This window comes from Camelina sativa, chromosome 13 (genome assembly GCF_000633955.1).
Source record: "Camelina sativa cultivar DH55 chromosome 13, Cs, whole genome shotgun sequence".
Taxonomy (NCBI): domain Eukaryota; kingdom Viridiplantae; phylum Streptophyta; class Magnoliopsida; order Brassicales; family Brassicaceae; genus Camelina; species Camelina sativa.
Genome location: NC_025697.1, coordinates 2,304,972 through 2,322,084, shown reverse-complemented (window position 1 = coordinate 2,322,084; position 17,113 = coordinate 2,304,972). Strand labels below are relative to the sequence as shown.

General features: G+C 37.2%; 4 protein-coding genes, 1 long non-coding RNA gene and 1 other non-coding gene across 7 annotated transcripts; 2 read left to right on the top strand and 4 right to left on the bottom strand.

Annotated features, from left to right (window-relative positions):
- LOC104734604 (uncharacterized protein At2g39795, mitochondrial-like) lies at positions 122 to 1,193 on the top strand. Its single transcript, XM_010454210.2, has 3 exons — positions 122 to 417; positions 554 to 930; positions 1,017 to 1,193. Exons 1-3 carry the CDS (start codon positions 169 to 171, stop codon positions 1,174 to 1,176), a joined length of 786 nt encoding a protein of 261 aa, XP_010452512.1. The 5' UTR covers positions 122 to 168; the 3' UTR covers positions 1,177 to 1,193.
- LOC109128289 lies at positions 1,267 to 1,776 on the bottom strand. The gene is made up of 2 exons (XR_002034762.1): positions 1,691 to 1,776; positions 1,267 to 1,605 (listed from the first exon to the last, which is right to left on the bottom strand). It is a non-coding gene; the product is annotated as an uncharacterized LOC109128289 (long non-coding RNA).
- LOC109124430 (PRA1 family protein A2) lies at positions 2,134 to 4,566 on the bottom strand. Its single transcript, XM_010454209.1, has 7 exons — positions 4,258 to 4,566; positions 4,119 to 4,159; positions 3,913 to 3,991; positions 2,908 to 2,994; positions 2,735 to 2,823; positions 2,574 to 2,645; positions 2,134 to 2,488 (listed from the first exon to the last, which is right to left on the bottom strand). The coding sequence occupies exons 1-7, from the start codon at positions 4,413 to 4,415 to the stop codon at positions 2,385 to 2,387; spliced, it is 630 nt and encodes a 209-aa protein (XP_010452511.1). The 5' UTR covers positions 4,416 to 4,566; the 3' UTR covers positions 2,134 to 2,384.
- On the bottom strand, positions 4,647 to 4,720 carry TRNAV-CAC. Its single transcript has one exon. It is a non-coding gene; the product is annotated as a tRNA-Val (tRNA).
- LOC104734601 (folylpolyglutamate synthase) lies at positions 4,847 to 10,084 on the top strand. The gene is made up of 17 exons (XM_010454206.2): positions 4,847 to 4,997; positions 5,080 to 5,119; positions 5,213 to 5,358; positions 5,462 to 5,527; positions 6,177 to 6,286; positions 6,519 to 6,579; positions 7,086 to 7,169; positions 7,296 to 7,352; positions 7,670 to 7,730; positions 7,931 to 7,977; positions 8,081 to 8,158; positions 8,412 to 8,576; positions 8,679 to 8,951; positions 9,067 to 9,145; positions 9,264 to 9,419; positions 9,524 to 9,654; positions 9,770 to 10,084. Exons 1-17 carry the CDS (start codon positions 4,866 to 4,868, stop codon positions 9,827 to 9,829), a joined length of 1,746 nt encoding a protein of 581 aa, XP_010452508.1. The 5' UTR covers positions 4,847 to 4,865; the 3' UTR covers positions 9,830 to 10,084.
- Positions 10,020 to 14,309, bottom strand: LOC104734602 (protein NEDD1). 2 transcript variants are annotated; one of them, XM_010454207.2, is made up of 10 exons: positions 13,976 to 14,309; positions 13,477 to 13,589; positions 13,117 to 13,377; positions 12,920 to 13,024; positions 12,691 to 12,756; positions 12,277 to 12,498; positions 11,509 to 11,997; positions 10,696 to 11,319; positions 10,438 to 10,614; positions 10,020 to 10,365 (listed from the first exon to the last, which is right to left on the bottom strand). In XM_010454207.2, exons 1-10 carry the CDS (start codon positions 14,136 to 14,138, stop codon positions 10,258 to 10,260), a joined length of 2,328 nt encoding a protein of 775 aa, XP_010452509.1. In that variant the 5' UTR covers positions 14,139 to 14,309; the 3' UTR covers positions 10,020 to 10,257. The 2 variants fall into 2 exon arrangements, with proteins under 2 accessions (XP_010452509.1, XP_010452510.1); XM_010454208.2 differs by having other exon boundaries at positions 10,059 to 10,365; positions 10,438 to 10,611.

Here is a 17,113-nt window from a genome sequence, read left to right as displayed (position 1 = left end):
ATATATATATTAATGGGCCAGTTAAGCCTATCAAGGCCCGTATTTTAGCAATTTTCATTGATTTATAATCTAAGTCCCGCTAGATCTGTAATTTGCTATATTAAACCCTTAAAAAGGAAATTAAAAACCCTCCGGCTATTCCAATTTGAGCTCCGACACAACAAAAAAATGGCAACTCTTGTACGTCGCGCAGCCACTCGGTTTATCGCTAATTATTGCAAAAACCGTTCTTCCGTCTACTCATTTCTGGACCGGTCCGGTTATGTCAGCCGGAAACATCTGACGCCGTCTTTTTCTCAGAATATTTCATTCACCACATCGACCAGAAACAGAAAGAGAGCTTCTCCGACAGATCCGCTTCTTCGGATCATCGAAACGGAGATTGGATACGCTGAGAATGCTGATGATTACCAGCGAGTAAACCCTAACTTCCCCGTTTTCAATATCATATTCATGTTTTTAGTTCTTAGATTTTTCGTTTCCCCATGAAGCTCTGTTTCAATGGCAGTGGTATATGTAATCTCTCTTGTTTCTCCTTTTTATGTGGATGAAGGTTGAAGAAACTCCAAGTGGTTTCCCTTTCAAAATGGAAGATAAACCTGGAGGAAAGATCGTGACATTGACTAGAGAGTATGAAGGAGAGAGCGTTAAAGTTGAAGTACACATGACCAATCTTGTGACTGGTGACAAAGAAGATGATGAAGATGATGAGGAAGAGGCAGAGAATGAAGAAGGTGAAGATGAGGATAAGCCAGAGAAGCCGAAGCAATCGAATGTGCCTCTCTTAGTAACTCTTTCCAAGAAGACAGGACCAAGTTTGGAATTCAGATGTACTGCTTTTCCAGACAGGATTGCGATCAAGGACATGTGGGTTACATTTCCTGATGATCCTTCCAAAGATGAGCTTGCTTATGAAGGACCTTCCTTCAGGTAATAAATAAATTGGAGAAAAAAGTTTTAAAGCTTTGGATGTTACAAGAACCAAAGTCATGATCTTTGATGGTTTATTTCTGCAGGGTTTTGAATGAGAAGCTGAGGAAGGCTTTCCATAGGTACATTGAGATTAGAGGGATAAAGCCGAGCATGATCAACTTCTTGCACGAGTACATGATCAACAAAGATAGTCGAGAGCACTTACTGTGGTTGAAAACTCTCAAGAACTTTGTCAAACCTTGAGAAGAACAAACACTTATATTTTCAAATGCTCTTTGTCTTCCAAAGTTTTGTACTTGTAGCACTATTGAGTTCTGTTTGGATCTATTCATATTAAAAAAATCCGTATTGTGAAGTCAAATCACTAAAATAGTTTGAAAAGTATAAACATCACTACACCAATTAGAAGTAACTTGGTCAAGTATGTCAGTATTTCAAGTGCGGCTGAACAGCCTATTACCCATCTTAACCATGAAACTGAGAGCCGTATATGCCATCATCTGACATAACAAAGGAATGTTCACTTCAGATTAACAGCCTCCGTTTGCTCCTAGATTGTAGCAGTCCTTCAAATTTCACTGTAGTTACGCCAGACAGCTCGAAATTCTTCGCGGAATGTGTTCAAGCGTGCTTTGAGGTTTGGAGTTCTCACACTCGCGTGAAGAACGATCACTGTAGCATGGAGAGAAAACCTCATGTCAAAAAAATCTCCAACAAAGGAAATTTACAATCAAAGAAAAGAAGCGGAGTGACTTACCAACGAGGGAAGTGAGAAATGCATAGAGGACCCACAACAAACCGCAGGAAGAAAACCACATGACAAGACTGGCTATATGTACGCAAGGAAATCAACATATTAATGCAANGGACCTTCCTTCAGGTAATAAATAAATTGGAGAAAAAAGTTTTAAAGCTTTGGATGTTACAAGAACCAAAGTCATGATCTTTGATGGTTTATTTCTGCAGGGTTTTGAATGAGAAGCTGAGGAAGGCTTTCCATAGGTACATTGAGATTAGAGGGATAAAGCCGAGCATGATCAACTTCTTGCACGAGTACATGATCAACAAAGATAGTCGAGAGCACTTACTGTGGTTGAAAACTCTCAAGAACTTTGTCAAACCTTGAGAAGAACAAACACTTATATTTTCAAATGCTCTTTGTCTTCCAAAGTTTTGTACTTGTAGCACTATTGAGTTCTGTTTGGATCTATTCATATTAAAAAAATCCGTATTGTGAAGTCAAATCACTAAAATAGTTTGAAAAGTATAAACATCACTACACCAATTAGAAGTAACTTGGTCAAGTATGTCAGTATTTCAAGTGCGGCTGAACAGCCTATTACCCATCTTAACCATGAAACTGAGAGCCGTATATGCCATCATCTGACATAACAAAGGAATGTTCACTTCAGATTAACAGCCTCCGTTTGCTCCTAGATTGTAGCAGTCCTTCAAATTTCACTGTAGTTACGCCAGACAGCTCGAAATTCTTCGCGGAATGTGTTCAAGCGTGCTTTGAGGTTTGGAGTTCTCACACTCGCGTGAAGAACGATCACTGTAGCATGGAGAGAAAACCTCATGTCAAAAAAATCTCCAACAAAGGAAATTTACAATCAAAGAAAAGAAGCGGAGTGACTTACCAACGAGGGAAGTGAGAAGTGCATAGAGGACCCACAACAAACCGCAGGAAGAAAACCACATGACAAGACTGGCTATATGTACGCAAGGAAATCAACATATTAATGCAATTTCGAAACCAATGTTGCTAACTACATGACAAGGGATAGTGAGTATCAAGTACCTGTAAGGAGAACAACAACGAATACCCATCGTGGTTTGCCACAAACGTATACTGTCTTTCTTGCTGCTGATCTTCCACGGATGACAGGCCTGCAAGTGCACACATAACATATAGATATAACTAAGAAATCCTCTTAATACCTTCCATGGATAATAAACTAAAAAGAAACTCACATGTGGGGAGGCCTCATTTTTGCAGCCAAGTGTGGGGAGAAATGCCTAATAGTCCTGATAAACTTTTCATTAAAACTAGCTGCAAAACTGCAAAAGAAAACAGTTAAACCCCTTAAGCTTGAACATCTAATAGATTCTGCACGCATACACAACCACATACTACAATACTAGTGGATCCAAGCCTAAGAAAAAAAGCAACTAACGTTGATGGATTGTCACACATTATGACACTATAAACACAAACAAAGCTGTTTACTGCTTCGAATTAATGTTTTCTCAGTGTTAGCCTGTTTTCTCGCTTTATGCCTGTTTTGGAACAAAATAGGTATAAGTGTTGTCTAAACACTCCAAATTCAACCCGAACTCTTATAATTAGTCAAATGCATTGGATTGTTACATATTTTGACCCTAGAAAGAGTAACATAGCTGTTTATTGCTTTAAATCAATGTTTTTTCGGGTTTAGCCTGTTTCGGGATAAAATGGGTATAATTGTTGTCTAAACACTCCAAATTCATCCCGAACTCTTACAATTAGTCAAATGAATTGGTTTATTACATATTTTGACACACATTATGACACTATAAACACAAACGCATACACAACCACATACTACAATACTAGTGGATTCTAACATGAACGTCAACCGCAGGAATGGTAAAAACCACCTTGAAAACTCAGATTTCAAGATCCAAAATCATACAATCTATGAAATCCAATAGTAATAATATCCAGCTCTAGAGCAACCATTATAAACAAAGGAGTCTAATAACTTCCAATTCATGCGCATACGAATGGAAGAAGCCATCATAAAAACACTCAGGTTTTAAAAAACTATCGAATCCACTACTGTTAATCCGGTTCAAGAACAAATACTGTAGTCAAAGTAGCCTAATATCTTCCAATATATGCAAAACTACACCAGCTTCACATTAGCATGAAGCCTCAACGCATAGCAGAGCAGAGATATGAAAGTTGAAAGTAAAAGAAGTCAAAAGAGATAATACCTGTCATTAAGAAAAGCTATGCTTAAGGCTGTGAGAGCAGCACCAACAATAGCCAGAGGTCTTGTGATAAGTGCAAGACCTGAATTCAACAACAACAAAAAAAGAAACATCAGTTAACAAACTGCACAAGATCCTCCTCCTCAAAGCCCACAAATTCCCAAAAATACAGCTAAAAGCAAGAGATTTATGCAAACGTTTCCACTTACCCAGAAGGAAAATCACAAGGATAAAGTAATTGGTTCTATAGCTGCAAGCAAAAATCAAACATAAGAAGATCAAAAATCCCAAATCCTATAGATGCAGACAAAAAAAAATCAAGATACAGAGAGATAGGGAGCTAAGTACTAGTAGAGATTGCATTTAAGACGGCTCTTCCACTTAGAGAAAGAGCGAGGGAAGGCGAATCTAGAGAAGAACTCGCCAAACGAACGAGGAGGAGTCGACCATTCAACTTCTCTAAGCGCCTCAATCACATCCTCAGCAGCTACGTTGTCCCAATCCATATCTCCCTCGCCTCGACTCGTCTGTTCCTTATATCTCAAAGCCACAAGATATATATCGACGAATTCAAGAAGCTCCGATGATGATTCCAAGTTCGGCTGTGATTGATTGATTGATTCGTGAATGAATGTGTTTGTTTGGTTCTCCCCGCAGTAATGGAGATTTGTACACACGCGTGCGAGTGAATTCCCACACGTGCGGGGAAAAAAGAAGGTAAAAAAGAAGGAAAAAAGTGTCTGAGCCCGGGTTCGAACCGGGGACCTCTAGTGTGTGAGACTAGCGTGATAACCGACTACACCACCCAGACGGTTTTGTTAATTGCATACTGTTTATGATTAATAACTAAAGAATAGTTAACGAAATAGTGATGCTCTCAATCCAATTGCCGAAAACGACTAAACAACACAAAAAGCAAAACGAGTGAAGAGTGCAATGTTATAGAGACATAGAGAATGTTTGCAGTTTCGATAGTACCTCGTACCACATCGTGCCGTTTGAGGTATGCGTTCCTCTGTCCCCACCACCTCTCGGTTCGGCTCCACCATCTCCACCAACAGCCGCACCAACCATCTCTCTCTTTTCAGGTTTCTCTCCCTCTTTTCCGAGAAACTCGGAGAGAAGTTCTCGTTTCGGCATCTTTTGATAAGTTTTCGCTATTTTTTTCAGATTCGTTCGTTAAGAAAGCAGATCGACATGGCAGCTCAAGGTTTGTTTTTTATTGATTCCCGTTTCTTATTGCTACAGTTTTATCGGATTGAACTCACTTGTTTTGTTTTGTTTTTTTTTTATCTGGTAACAGGTGATGATGGAGTGGTGAAGTCAAAAACAGGAAGAGATTCGTATGAGGAAGCGTTGGCTGCTTTGTCTTCTTTGATTACAAAGCGAAGTCGTGCTGATAAAAGCAACAGTGGGGATCGTTTTGAGTTAGTCTTTGATCATCTTAAGGTTTGTTTTTTTTTCTTGCGATTCATTCTCTTAGAAAGTTTTGATTTTTTTTGTTTTTTTTGTTTTTGTTTGTTTCATTGTATTTTTGTAATCAATTTGGCAGCTACTTGACCTGGAAGAAGACATTTTGAAGATGAAAGTTATTCATGTTGCTGGTACTAAAGGCAAGGTAACAACTACTTTACCTTTTTCTAGCTAAAGCTCAATAAATGATACTGAAACATCTTTCTTTTTTTTTTGCCATTATTAGTTTAGTTTGTTTGTTAGTTAGTTAGATATCTTCTGAATTCGTGTAACCAAAAAGCCTCTCTTAGTTCTACTCTAGTTTTGACCGTTACATCCTTATGACTGCTTTGCCAGAAGACCTTAGAGGTTTGCTCTGTGGAGATTTGAGAGATACAGTTACTTGACTCATTCATCTTGAGCTTTTTCCCAATTTGAGTGAGACCCCTGAACCCAGGAATGGAGTTCTGCTTGTAAATACTAACGTTCAAGTGCGATAAGGCGATTGGTTTGATCCTTACATGCCATGAGATGCATTTTGATGGATTTGTCAGTTTAGAAAAATTGTCACTTTCAAAAATCTTGGTTTATATCATTGTACGAGATAATCGATGTGGGTTGATGTCTCTTATCAGTTCTTTCATCTAGATCATAATAGCACAAAGGAATATGTAATGAAACTAGCATGATTTATTACTACTTGATTTAAACCTTCAGTGAATTTGTTTGATGAAAGTGGTTCATTGTTTGCATGGCTGATTACTATCTGATCCAGCAGCTAACATTGTCCTTTCTGTTTCTTATGTGGCTTGAAGGGATCTACATGTGCATTTACAGAGTCTATTTTACGAAACTATGGCTTCCGAACTGGACTCTTCACTTCACCTCACCTCATTGATGTCCGGGAAAGGTTTCGCTTGGATGGGTAAGTTTTTCTTAATTTATAAAAATTCTAAGAAATATATGACTGCGCTCATAAAAGCAGAAACCAACAATACTTGGCTATCATAGTCCTCTTGTTACTTGCTCTCTGTTTAATTCTCGATCTAATAAGTAGAGACCTAAAAGTAACACACAAGGCAGTTTATCTCTACTTTGTACTCATCTTTACTAAGAATTGCTTCGCTTTACCTGATGTGTTTTAATTATTGCTACAGTGCGGACATAAGTGAGGACAAATTTTTGGGTTATTTCTGGTGGTGCTATAACAGGCTCAAGGTATTTTCGTCACAAAAAGAAGATCCAATTAGTTAAATTATTTGTTTTGAACTTAATTCCTGTATTTTGGGTTTGTAGATTGACTAGTAGTTATCAGTAACGTTCTGTAAAACTTGGAATCTTAGTGATGAAAACCATATAGAATGTGATAATCAAGTTTCATGAACACTTTTTTTTGTCCTTCCATGTTAGCTTAAAAACCGAGGTGTTCTGTGCTGAAGTTAAGGTTAGAGTAATTGTATTATTGATCTACTGTTGAACACTAAGTTTCCCCACCTGATTTAATTCATCAATACAAATCTTTGTTGGAACTATTTCCTCGAGGAAGTAGTGATACTGAAGAGAACATATATAGAGTCCTCCCTGTAACTTGTTGAAATTACCTTGTGTCGCCGTCCAAGAATTTGATGGTAATAGCTTATAATGGTGTGCATAGGTCCAACTTAAGATGGAAGCTTTAAATTTTTTTTCTCAAAATACAAGGTTGCTGACTATTTGATTTGCAGGAGAGAACTAACGAGGAGATACCGATGCCTACATATTTCCGCTTCCTTGCGTTGCTAGCTTTTAAAATCTTTGCTGCTGAAAAGGTTTGATACCAGTCTTTACCTTGATTGACCATTTTTCCGTTTTCGTACTCAGTGACATGATAGATATAGAAACACCGTTTTCTCGTTATTGATTAAAGAGGTGCTGCTCTTTGCTTCTATATGCAGGTAGATGCTGCTATATTGGAGGTAGGATTAGGTGGCAAGTTTGATGCCACTAATGCGGTACGTTTGACCTGTTTTTTTCAGCTGAAATCCTTTTGTCTGAACATATCCATTTAGCTAACATCCAAGGTTAAATTTTATTACGAAAGAGGAAACCTGAAATTTGACCATCTCCATTTTCTTTTTTCTTGGGTCAGGGGAAAGTTATAAGATCGGAACCCAAATCCTTTATTAACCAAACACAATTATAGTATAATCCTTAAAAGACTCCAATTACTAAAATACGAATTACTTTCAGGAAGGTTGTAACTTGTAAGTAGCTTTTCTTGTGCCTAATTAAATTCTCATGGGGATCTACTGCTGACTTGTTGTTACAGGTTCAGAAGCCTGTGGTATGTGGTATTTCTTCACTCGGATATGACCACATGGAAATTCTAGGTTTGTAACTGGAATCTTCTGCTTGCCATACCAATACTGCTATGAAAACGTTATCGATGTGCAACCTCTATTTTTCATATAAAAACTTTAAATCATGAGATCTCTGCTCGCATTAAATGAGCAGACATATTTTGAGTTACATTTCTTTCCTCTGATAGTATATCATATGATTTATTTCTTCTCTGTGTAATGCATCACAGGTGATACCCTTGGAAAAATTGCTGGTGAGAAGGCTGGAATTTTCAAGGTTGGCTATAACTCTTATATGTCTAAAACTAAAACTGACCATTCCTTTCTGTAACTTACCAATACTCTTCATATTTGCCTCATCTTCTTTGTTCATACTTCAGGTTGGAGTTCCAGCCTTCACAGTGCCTCAACCTGATGAAGCCATGCGTGTCCTTGAAGCGAAAGCTTCCGAATTAGATGTACGCTCAATTTTAATTATTGAACACTATGGTCACTAAATTTTGCAGACAATGTAGGCGCATATATATAATTTCTGTTTATGTGCTACTTGCTTGATTGTAGCATTTGATATATACCATTCTTTTATGGTGGAAAGTGACAAATTCAATACATCCACAAAACTAGTCCCATTGTTGCATTTTTTATCTGTGAAACTATGTGCGGCTGCTCTTGCGGAGATGTTTTTGAGAAGCTTTGACATCATATTGACAGGTGAATCTCGAAGTGGAGCAACCACTAACTGCAAGGCTGTTAAGTGGTCAGAAACTTGGGCTTGATGGGGAGCACCAATATCTTAATGCTGGTCTAGCAGTTTCGCTTGCCTCTACCTGGCTTCAGCAAATTGGTAAACTTGAAGTTCCAAGTCGGACTCAGATGGTAAACTGCTATTTTCCGTCTTAATTCAACTCACAGTTTGTATCTTGGCCCTTCTCTCAATTTGTGAATATCTACTTTTTTCCACATTCTTCTTCGAACTAGGGTATCTTGCCTGAGCAATTCATCAAAGGGTTAGCTACAGCGAGTTTGCAAGGGAGAGCACAGGTCGTCCCTGACCAATTTACTGAATCTCGGACTTCAGGAGATCTAGTATTTTATCTGGATGGAGCTCACAGTCCAGAAAGCATGGAAGCATGCGCCAAATGGTTTTCGTTTGCCGTTAAGGGAGACAACCAGTCAGAGAGTTCGGAACATCTGGTTAATGGCTCCGCAGGATCCTCTCATGATAAATGGTCTGGTGAAACCTGCCAACAGGTTAGGGTCTGGGTTTCTTGTTCTGTCTTAGATCTTCCTAAATGCCTATACTTGTTTTCTCTGTGGTTCCTTAGCTTTGGAGATGTCTGAACGAACGCATCTGGTTGCTTTGCAGATATTGTTGTTCAATTGTATGTCAGTTCGGGACCCAAACCTGCTGCTTCCACATCTAAGGAATACATGTGCAAACTACGGTAAGTTCTTGAGCCTTGTGTCTTAGTGGGTCACACAATGTCAATGTTGAAACAAAAAAAGTTGGCCGAGTAAAAACAGATAAGATAACTAGAGAAGGCTGAATAATGGTTGATGCAGGTGTCCATTTCAAGAAGGCATTGTTTGTACCAAACATGTCAGTGTATCACAAAGTTGGTACAGCGGCTGATTTGCCAGAGAATGATCCACAGGTTGACTTGTCATGGCAGTTTACACTCCAGAAAGTTTGGGAAAGCCTTGTCCAGAGTGAAAGAGGTAATAACAAAAATCCAGTAGTCCTAAATCTTTCTGATCATGGAACAAGATAAACACACGTAGTCACGATCCATATCTCAACTTAAGTCTTTTTTTGGTTATAGGGAACGCAGGAGAAGATAAAGGAAAAGATGGTGACAGTAGTGGGAACAGTGAGGTGTTTACTTCACTGCCCATGGCAATAAAATGGTTAAGGGATAATGTACATGAGAGTAGCTCAGCCACACGTTTCCAGGTATAAACACAAACCCCTTTTTTTTTTTTTGACGAGTGGTCAATCCGGGATTTAGGTACGGGTTGGGATAATGCAATGTAAAATGGCTCAGCGACTCTAGCGTGTGTGTCTGCAGGTTCTTGTTACTGGTTCGTTACATCTTGTTGGCGATGTACTAAGATTAATCAGAAAATGAAGAGAAACACACGTCAATTTTCAAAAAATAGTACACAAAAGCCGTCATCCACCAACCAGCTAACCCATTGTGGAAGAGGATGGCCTTTACTGTTATAGTCTTATTTTGTATGATTTCGAGTTTACATTCCAGCTTCAGTTACGGGTACTTGTTATATTCTTTTTCAAATTCAAGATCAATAGTTGACAAAAATAACAAAGGAAACATGTTCACAAATGTGACATGCTTAATGATTTGCATCTTTCTTCAGATTAATGGAAAAGCCATGTTCCAATGTAAACAAGATCTCTACCAAAACCCAAACGAATCGATAATATATTTAAACAAATGGACTTGATGGCAAAACGGAGAGGAACACATGACGAGTATAAAAGAGAATGAAGAAATCCACACAATATTTGAACACACAAAACTCACACCGGTCTCCTCTAAAGCCTTTGTCTGAGCTCTTGATTCTCTTTTCTCAACAATTTTAACTCCTTCATCTGCTCCGCTTGGTTCTCCAGAATCGAGCTTAACACATTCGACATCTCCATCTGTTCAAAAAGAAAGAGTATCAAGTCACTTGAAGAAGACAAGGATGAGATTCAAGCAAGAGCAAACACTACCTCGTGCATGTGGAACTGTCTGAGGACCTCAATGTGAAGGTTCCTCACGTCATCATGAATTGAATTTTGGAAAGAGTCCAGAGTTCCTTCGAGCGTTCTTTGAAATAGCTGAAGCGTGAAATTGCTACTACCCATCATTTGCTGTTGATCCGTTTGAGATTGCTTCAACCCTCCCTGCTACAGATTTGCACAAGTTAGTGAAGTTACAGATATCCTATCGAGATAAATTATCAGGTTTTTGTGAAACTTTTATAGTACATTCATAAGCGGAATAGCTCCTGCTTCTGTTGCAGCCACCGTCTCTGGTCTTGGCAACAGATTATTTAAAACTTCCTCTCTCGTTTCTGCACCTGTTTTCTTTATCTTGGGTGAACCCAGAGTGAGAGAGGCCCCGTCACTAAATGAAGAAGTGGTGCTGATTCTCTCAGCATATGTTGAGAACCTACGAGTAAAATTTGGTGATAGCCTCAATGAATCAATGTTACCCGGAGCTGCGATGCCTTTTGTAAACATAGGACTTGAAGGCAAGTTGTTGTCTGTCAGTGTTGAAGATGTGTCAAAGGTTGAAGAGAAGTCTCTGCTCCGTGGGAATTCTGAGCTTACGTTTGTGAGGTTTGTCTGACCAAAGGACAAGTGGAAATCTCGAGAGCTAGAGAACATTGATCCAGATGTACTAGCACTTGTGCTTGAAACCGCGAGACGTGAAGGTGCATGCAGGTGGCTAAACTTATCAGAAAATTTCTCATTGGCCAATTGGTTAAACTTCTCAGAAAATTTATCGCCACCCCATGCTTCTGGAGGTGTCAAAGCAGAGTCCTCACTTTTGGAAGATGCTGTTGGTGTGGTAGATCCAAAAGGCGAAAAAGCAACCCTCGTGTCATCCTGCATAATGATGGAAAAACGTTTGAAACCGATGTAACATATATAAGATAGGATAATATACTAGAGAGCAAGCTCAATTAAGCCCTGATAATGTATTCTGTACAACCACTAATAACAGAGTCTTTGGAGAATGAAGTTATAAAAACGACTTCTAAAAAAATGGCACTTGCTTGATAAAGAACCACAAACCTGTTTCAAAGTAGAACTTGATTTCCAGTCGAGTATCGGATGTTCTTTGTTTCCATCGTCACCGAACGGAAATCCCTTGCTAGATGAAGGATATAGCAAAGAGGAAGGCTTTTTGTCTAAATGATCTTTTATATTAAATATTTCACTATCAGTCCACTTCTCATCAGATGCAATAATAGGTGAAAAAACTTTCATATCATCGTTGAAACTGTCACTGGCACGGAGTGCTTCTAGTCTTCCCAGTGGCCCACCAGGCCATAGATGAGTTCTGTTTGGTGTTTGTTCTACTGATGAGACAGTACTTGCGGAAACTCCACGAGAACCTGGTGCCAACGCAGACTGTGAAGCTGAGGGTGTCGTTGAGGGAAGTGGATCCGGAATGACAACTGAATCTTCCACAGTACTGCCAAAAAGAGCCATCTCAGAAGTGTAGTTTTTCTCATTCACAATAACTGGTTTTGATGTTTGCCATGACAAACTTGTTACATCCTGACAAACAACAACAAATGCTGTTAACTTTGCAATCCAAAGTAAACATATAGGCATAGCATGAGTCAGTTGACCCTAACAATATGCATCATGTCACCAAAAGAAGGTTTTGTTGCTGCTACTGTTGGATTTTTAGATTGGTGAAGCAGCTGGAAAACCAGGATAGTGACAACAACTAAGCAACCAACAGTGATAAGTGAAAAAGGTAACAATACACGGAATCAGAGTCATTAGATAGGACATGCTAAATAGATTGCACTATATGAGAAATGTATTAACCTCTGAATTACTGAAAGCATGCAGGACAGTAACAGGCTGCGGTTTTCCACGGACGTCGTAGAACACTACTCTACCGTTACTGGTTCCAGCCGCCAGAATGTAACCATTATCCCCAAACGCTAGAGAGGAGAAAGGTGCCTCATAAGCAATGCAGGACGAAGATCTTCTGGACCCAGAATCATAAGTGTAAAGCTTTTTGTCCATTCCCACACTAGCAATTATCTGTTACAGTAGATAATTTAGATTGTAGATTACTTGAATACTATGTCTATGAACTCTATGTCAAAGAGAATTAGACAGGTTTATCAAAACTGAGAGTGCCAAGCACATGTTTAGAGATAAAAGAAACTGCAAACACATTTATCTGACTTTTTGCGTATGTATAGCAAGAATGATTGGTAAGGAGTCAGCTACCTTTTCGTTTGATGGCGAAAAGCAAACACCAGCAGTTGGTGCCGAATGCTGCTTCAACCAAGACATCTGTGGAAATGAAAGCAAATTCCTCACTTATACGAGAAATTAAACGGAAAGCATTAACACGGCTTGAGCAAAATTATAACCACTTGTCTGACTTATGTTTCTCTAAATAAATTTCCAAAATTACAGTCTTTCCACATGAATTGCAATAAGTAAAGGAGCAAACCTTCGGGCTACGACCAGTTGTGTCCCATAGATGCACAGTACCATCATCACCTGCAGTAAGTAGAAGGTGTCGACTGGACCTTGAATAATCAAGCAACCTTAATACCTGGTGTCTTGAATCGATTAAAAAGCCAATTAGTTTGACGACCGGAGCTCTGTGCTATGGAAATAAAAGCATAAATGTACAAACTGAACAACCTGCCCATTTGGATCTTTGAGCTCGGTAGCCCTTGATCCAGATGCAAGGTTGTGGACTATTAAATCCCCACCAACACTGACAGAAGCCAAATGCTCATCTTTGCAATTGTACATCACACCAGTAATTGTACTTGTATGACCCTTCAACTTCTTAATACAAAGCTTTCTTTGCAGATCCCAAATCTTCACAATTTGACCAGTTCCTCCAGAACAAATGTACCTGGAACCTTTTCTGCTGAAGCTAATAGCCGATAAACATTCCTGAAACTCATTATGAAAACAAAGCATATAAATAAAATAGTATCGATCCAAGAGATGCAAGACATGGAAATCAGAATCACTCTAGAAAAGGTAGTAAACCTCGGCACTATCACCACCGTCCTTCCCAGTAACTGGAACAGTCCCTAAACTCTGCCCAGTTTTCCGCCACAGAGATATCTTCTTATCTTCTCCCGTACTCGCCACAACCAAATCTGCATCCCAAATGAACAAATCACTTCAACAAATGTAAAAGCAATAGAACAAACACATTCTCCTTTCACTAAAACCAAACCATATCCAAAACGAAACGGTCTACCATGAAACCTGTCTGCTGACTAATTAGATTCCCAATTACGATCCCTAAACAGCACACCAATTTCATCAACACAGAGACTCAATTTTGAACAGCTCGGATCACAGAAAAATCCAGATTTGCTCTAGCAACTAAAACTCCTCGGCTAATTCATTACAAATTCCCTAAGATCAATAAATAGTGGAAAATGGTGAATTCACAACTTCAGACACTTTCCTAATCTCACTCACCAACCCAAAGAAGCAAACATTAGGGAATGCGACTAATCGGAGATTATTTACTTACTAGTATGGTTCCACTTGACGGAGTTGACAGCAAAACCAGGTGAAGGAGTATAGCTCAAAACGCAGGGATCACCGGAATCAGCGGAAACGTCGAAAAGCTTAACCGTATCTCCGCCGCTCGCTGCCAGAAGGCGCCACGAAGGCTCCACCAAGTTCGACATCATCGCTGCCTTTCGCTTTAGATTCACTCACAGTCAACAAAAATTTCCAGAGAAAACTCAAATTGATCGATGAATCTTTCAGAATCTGGACAAATGCGGGAACTCTATTTTTTTTTTTTTTTTCTGGGGAGAGAGCAGCACAAACCAAAATTTTGAACCCTGTGAGATGTGAGAGAGTGAGAGAGATTCAAAATTAGACAAAGAAAAAAAAAATCTCGAAGCCTAATTTTTCGCAAAACATAATCAATTACTATAATAATACAGTATATCTTAAAAATAGAGAAATTATTTAGAATCCTAAAATATCTCTACTACTCTCTACTAATAAATATAGATGAAATCGAGATAGTATATTTAATGGAAACTAAATAACCATACATACAAGATTATTTGAATATTCCTTACCTAAATCATATTTTTAGAGATTTTTTTTCTTGCTCACCAATTTATTCTCAATTCCATATCACACCTAATTCTATCAATTCAATACACTGTAAATAACCCCTTGCTAGCTAAATGAGTGCACCGAACACTTTATGTAAATCGATGGAAACTGTTTTCTGTTTTTTTATCTTTTCTCTAGCTTTTGATGTTTATTTTTAGTTGTAAATTAGTCACTCTGTATTAAAATATGAGTTCTATAATACATGTCGATACTAATCAAGTTATATGAGATTCTTATGCATTTTTTTTCTTTCAAAAGACAACAAAATAAATAAGGTCACCAAGCGAAAAACTAACACTTATCTTTTTGACAGTAAGATTATCTTTTCTAATATAATATTTTCTAAATGATTATTGATATAATTAAAATTAATAAAAAGTTATAAATGTTAAAAATGTATCTAAAAACTTATAAATGTTAAAAATATCATAAAACGGGTTATATTGCAGAACAAATTATAAAGTTAGGCGGTTTACATTAGTAGAAATTTTAAAAATAGCATTAGTCCCACACTTGAACACGGGTTAAATCTTCGTCTTATTGTTTTGTTAACACCATCAATTTTAGAATATTAGACATATCTAATTAAGTTGATTTATTACCATTATGTCAAAACAAATTGTACCATGGGTGAATTAATAATCAAAATAAAATTTTACAATCTTAAACACTAAACAAAATAAACAATATTAACAGAAAAACATAGCTAACTCTACCAAAAAAAACAAATGTAATTTAAAATTTAAAAAATTTAGTTATAAAAAAAATATTTCGCGGTGTACCGCGGATTAAAATCTAGTATAGTTTGGTTATTGGATCGAGTATTTCAGTTTGGTTTGGTTTGGTCCGGATAGAATTGGTTTATCCGGATTAAAATCCTCTAATTATTGTTTTTGAAAAATATATGCTCGTAGAAAGTATGGACTAAAACACCGGAATTTTATTAATGTACTAAAATCAACATATTTCTAGAAAACGTATTATAGACTAATTATATTATATTTTCATTTTTATAGAAAAATAACAAATTCCTAAAAACTTTTAGAGATTAGATGAATTAAAAAAAGAGGGAAAAAGTAGCATTTTGGATTTAAAAAGTGATTAGAAGTCCATGAAAGGGTTAGGAAACGGATAATTAATGAGACTGGAAAACATGAATCAAGGGCCGATCCTTCGAAGATCACTATGGTTTGGTAAATCAGTGAGACTTTGGGATTAGAAGAGTCCATATTTGTTTGTGTACTGTATTCTATTCTGATTCTTTAGCGCCCTTTGAAGTCACTTGACCCCAATATCTAGGAGAGCCAAGTATATCCCGTCAAAAATATAAATATTGTATACTATTTACGGTGTGGACAAAAAAAAGTATGATCGGATTCGCAACGCAACCATAGACTATAATATATATTATTATGATCTCTCCGTCGACAGATGATTAAGCATATATAAATAGGTTTGACTATACATAATTTTTTTTTCATAAAGATGAAAGTTAAGCAATATACATACATAAATGCGTATAAGATGTTACTATTTTAGGGACGACAAACAAATTGGATAAGAATTAGCCATTTCTGTTCACTTTTTTTTTGTTTTGTTTGGTAACATGTGAAAGCCATTTATGTTCATTTGATGTCGGTATGTGTGTGTCTGTATTGCCTTTGGTTGGAATATATCAAATTTATCCGCCGAAATAAGCGTGGCAAGTGATTTTGATTCTTATATCAATACTACAACATCAACAACAACAAAGTAGTATAAATTATGCGGCGAATCTTACTAGATTTGGAGAAGATAAAATGCAATCAGATTTAAAGAGGAGATTGACGTGGAATATGCTTTTACTGTTTTTCATTACAGCTTGCTTTGCGTGCGACCTCTCTTTTTTTTTTCTTTTTTTTTTTGGGGAATAAATCATCAGATCTATTCTGATCTGATTATGTCTTTACTTCACCGTCAAAAAACTATGCAGATATGTACTTGACTGAGATCCGGAATAATTTCCGGTAAAAATATCAAATGCACCATATTTTACAGGTTAAAACATGCACCAAATGTCAATAGAAAGAGACAAAAATATCAATTATATATGTCGCTGGTAAATATCAATATCATCATAAATGTCTACGAAGAATATATAAATGGGAAAGAAATTCCATATGTAATATGAGAAAATGTGATTTTATAAATATATCTCATAAGATTTTAGATTTGACCATCTTTGATGTTTCTTATAAGTCGTGTATGTGTATAATAATATAGCATTCTCCTTTCTTGTAAACCGCATCAAGGGCATAACATTTGTCTCCCTGTCCAACATTATCCATAAAAAGATCGAACATTAACTCCATATCTCTCCTACATAATCTGCAATAATTGTTTTTTTATTAAATGAATAAATAGGTTAATATTCTACATTTTGAGGTGTCTATATGAATAAAACCTTTACTCCATACTCCATAATAATGTAATTGAAACTTATAAGTCTTTAGAATAAAAGTAAAAAGAGATATGCTACACGTTCAAGAATAAT

Coding starts and splice junctions, on each gene's coding strand:
- LOC104734604 (XM_010454210.2), top strand. CDS start 169: ATGGCAACTCTTGTACGTCGCGCAGCCACTCGGTTTATCGCTAATTAT. Junction 418..553: donor ATGCTGATGATTACCAGCGA/GTAAACCCTAAC, acceptor ATGTGGATGAAG/GTTGAAGAAACTCCAAGTGG. Junction 931..1,016: donor TATGAAGGACCTTCCTTCAG/GTAATAAATAAA, acceptor TTATTTCTGCAG/GGTTTTGAATGAGAAGCTGA.
- LOC109124430 (XM_010454209.1), bottom strand. CDS start 4,415: ATGGATTGGGACAACGTAGCTGCTGAGGATGTGATTGAGGCGCTTAGA. Junction 2,824..2,907: donor AAAATGAGGCCTCCCCACAT/GTGAGTTTCTTT, acceptor GTGCACTTGCAG/GCCTGTCATCCGTGGAAGAT. Junction 2,646..2,734: donor CGTTGTTGTTCTCCTTACAG/GTACTTGATACT, acceptor GCGTACATATAG/CCAGTCTTGTCATGTGGTTT.
- LOC104734601 (XM_010454206.2), top strand. CDS start 4,866: ATGTTTGCAGTTTCGATAGTACCTCGTACCACATCGTGCCGTTTGAGG. Junction 5,528..6,176: donor TTGCTGGTACTAAAGGCAAG/GTAACAACTACT, acceptor TGTGGCTTGAAG/GGATCTACATGTGCATTTAC. Junction 8,577..8,678: donor TTCCAAGTCGGACTCAGATG/GTAAACTGCTAT, acceptor TCTTCGAACTAG/GGTATCTTGCCTGAGCAATT.
- LOC104734602 (XM_010454207.2), bottom strand. CDS start 14,138: ATGATGTCGAACTTGGTGGAGCCTTCGTGGCGCCTTCTGGCAGCGAGC. Junction 12,757..12,919: donor CAACTGGTCGTAGCCCGAAG/GTTTGCTCCTTT, acceptor TCATTTCCACAG/ATGTCTTGGTTGAAGCAGCA. Junction 10,615..10,695: donor GAGCTATTCCGCTTATGAAT/GTACTATAAAAG, acceptor GCAAATCTGTAG/CAGGGAGGGTTGAAGCAATC.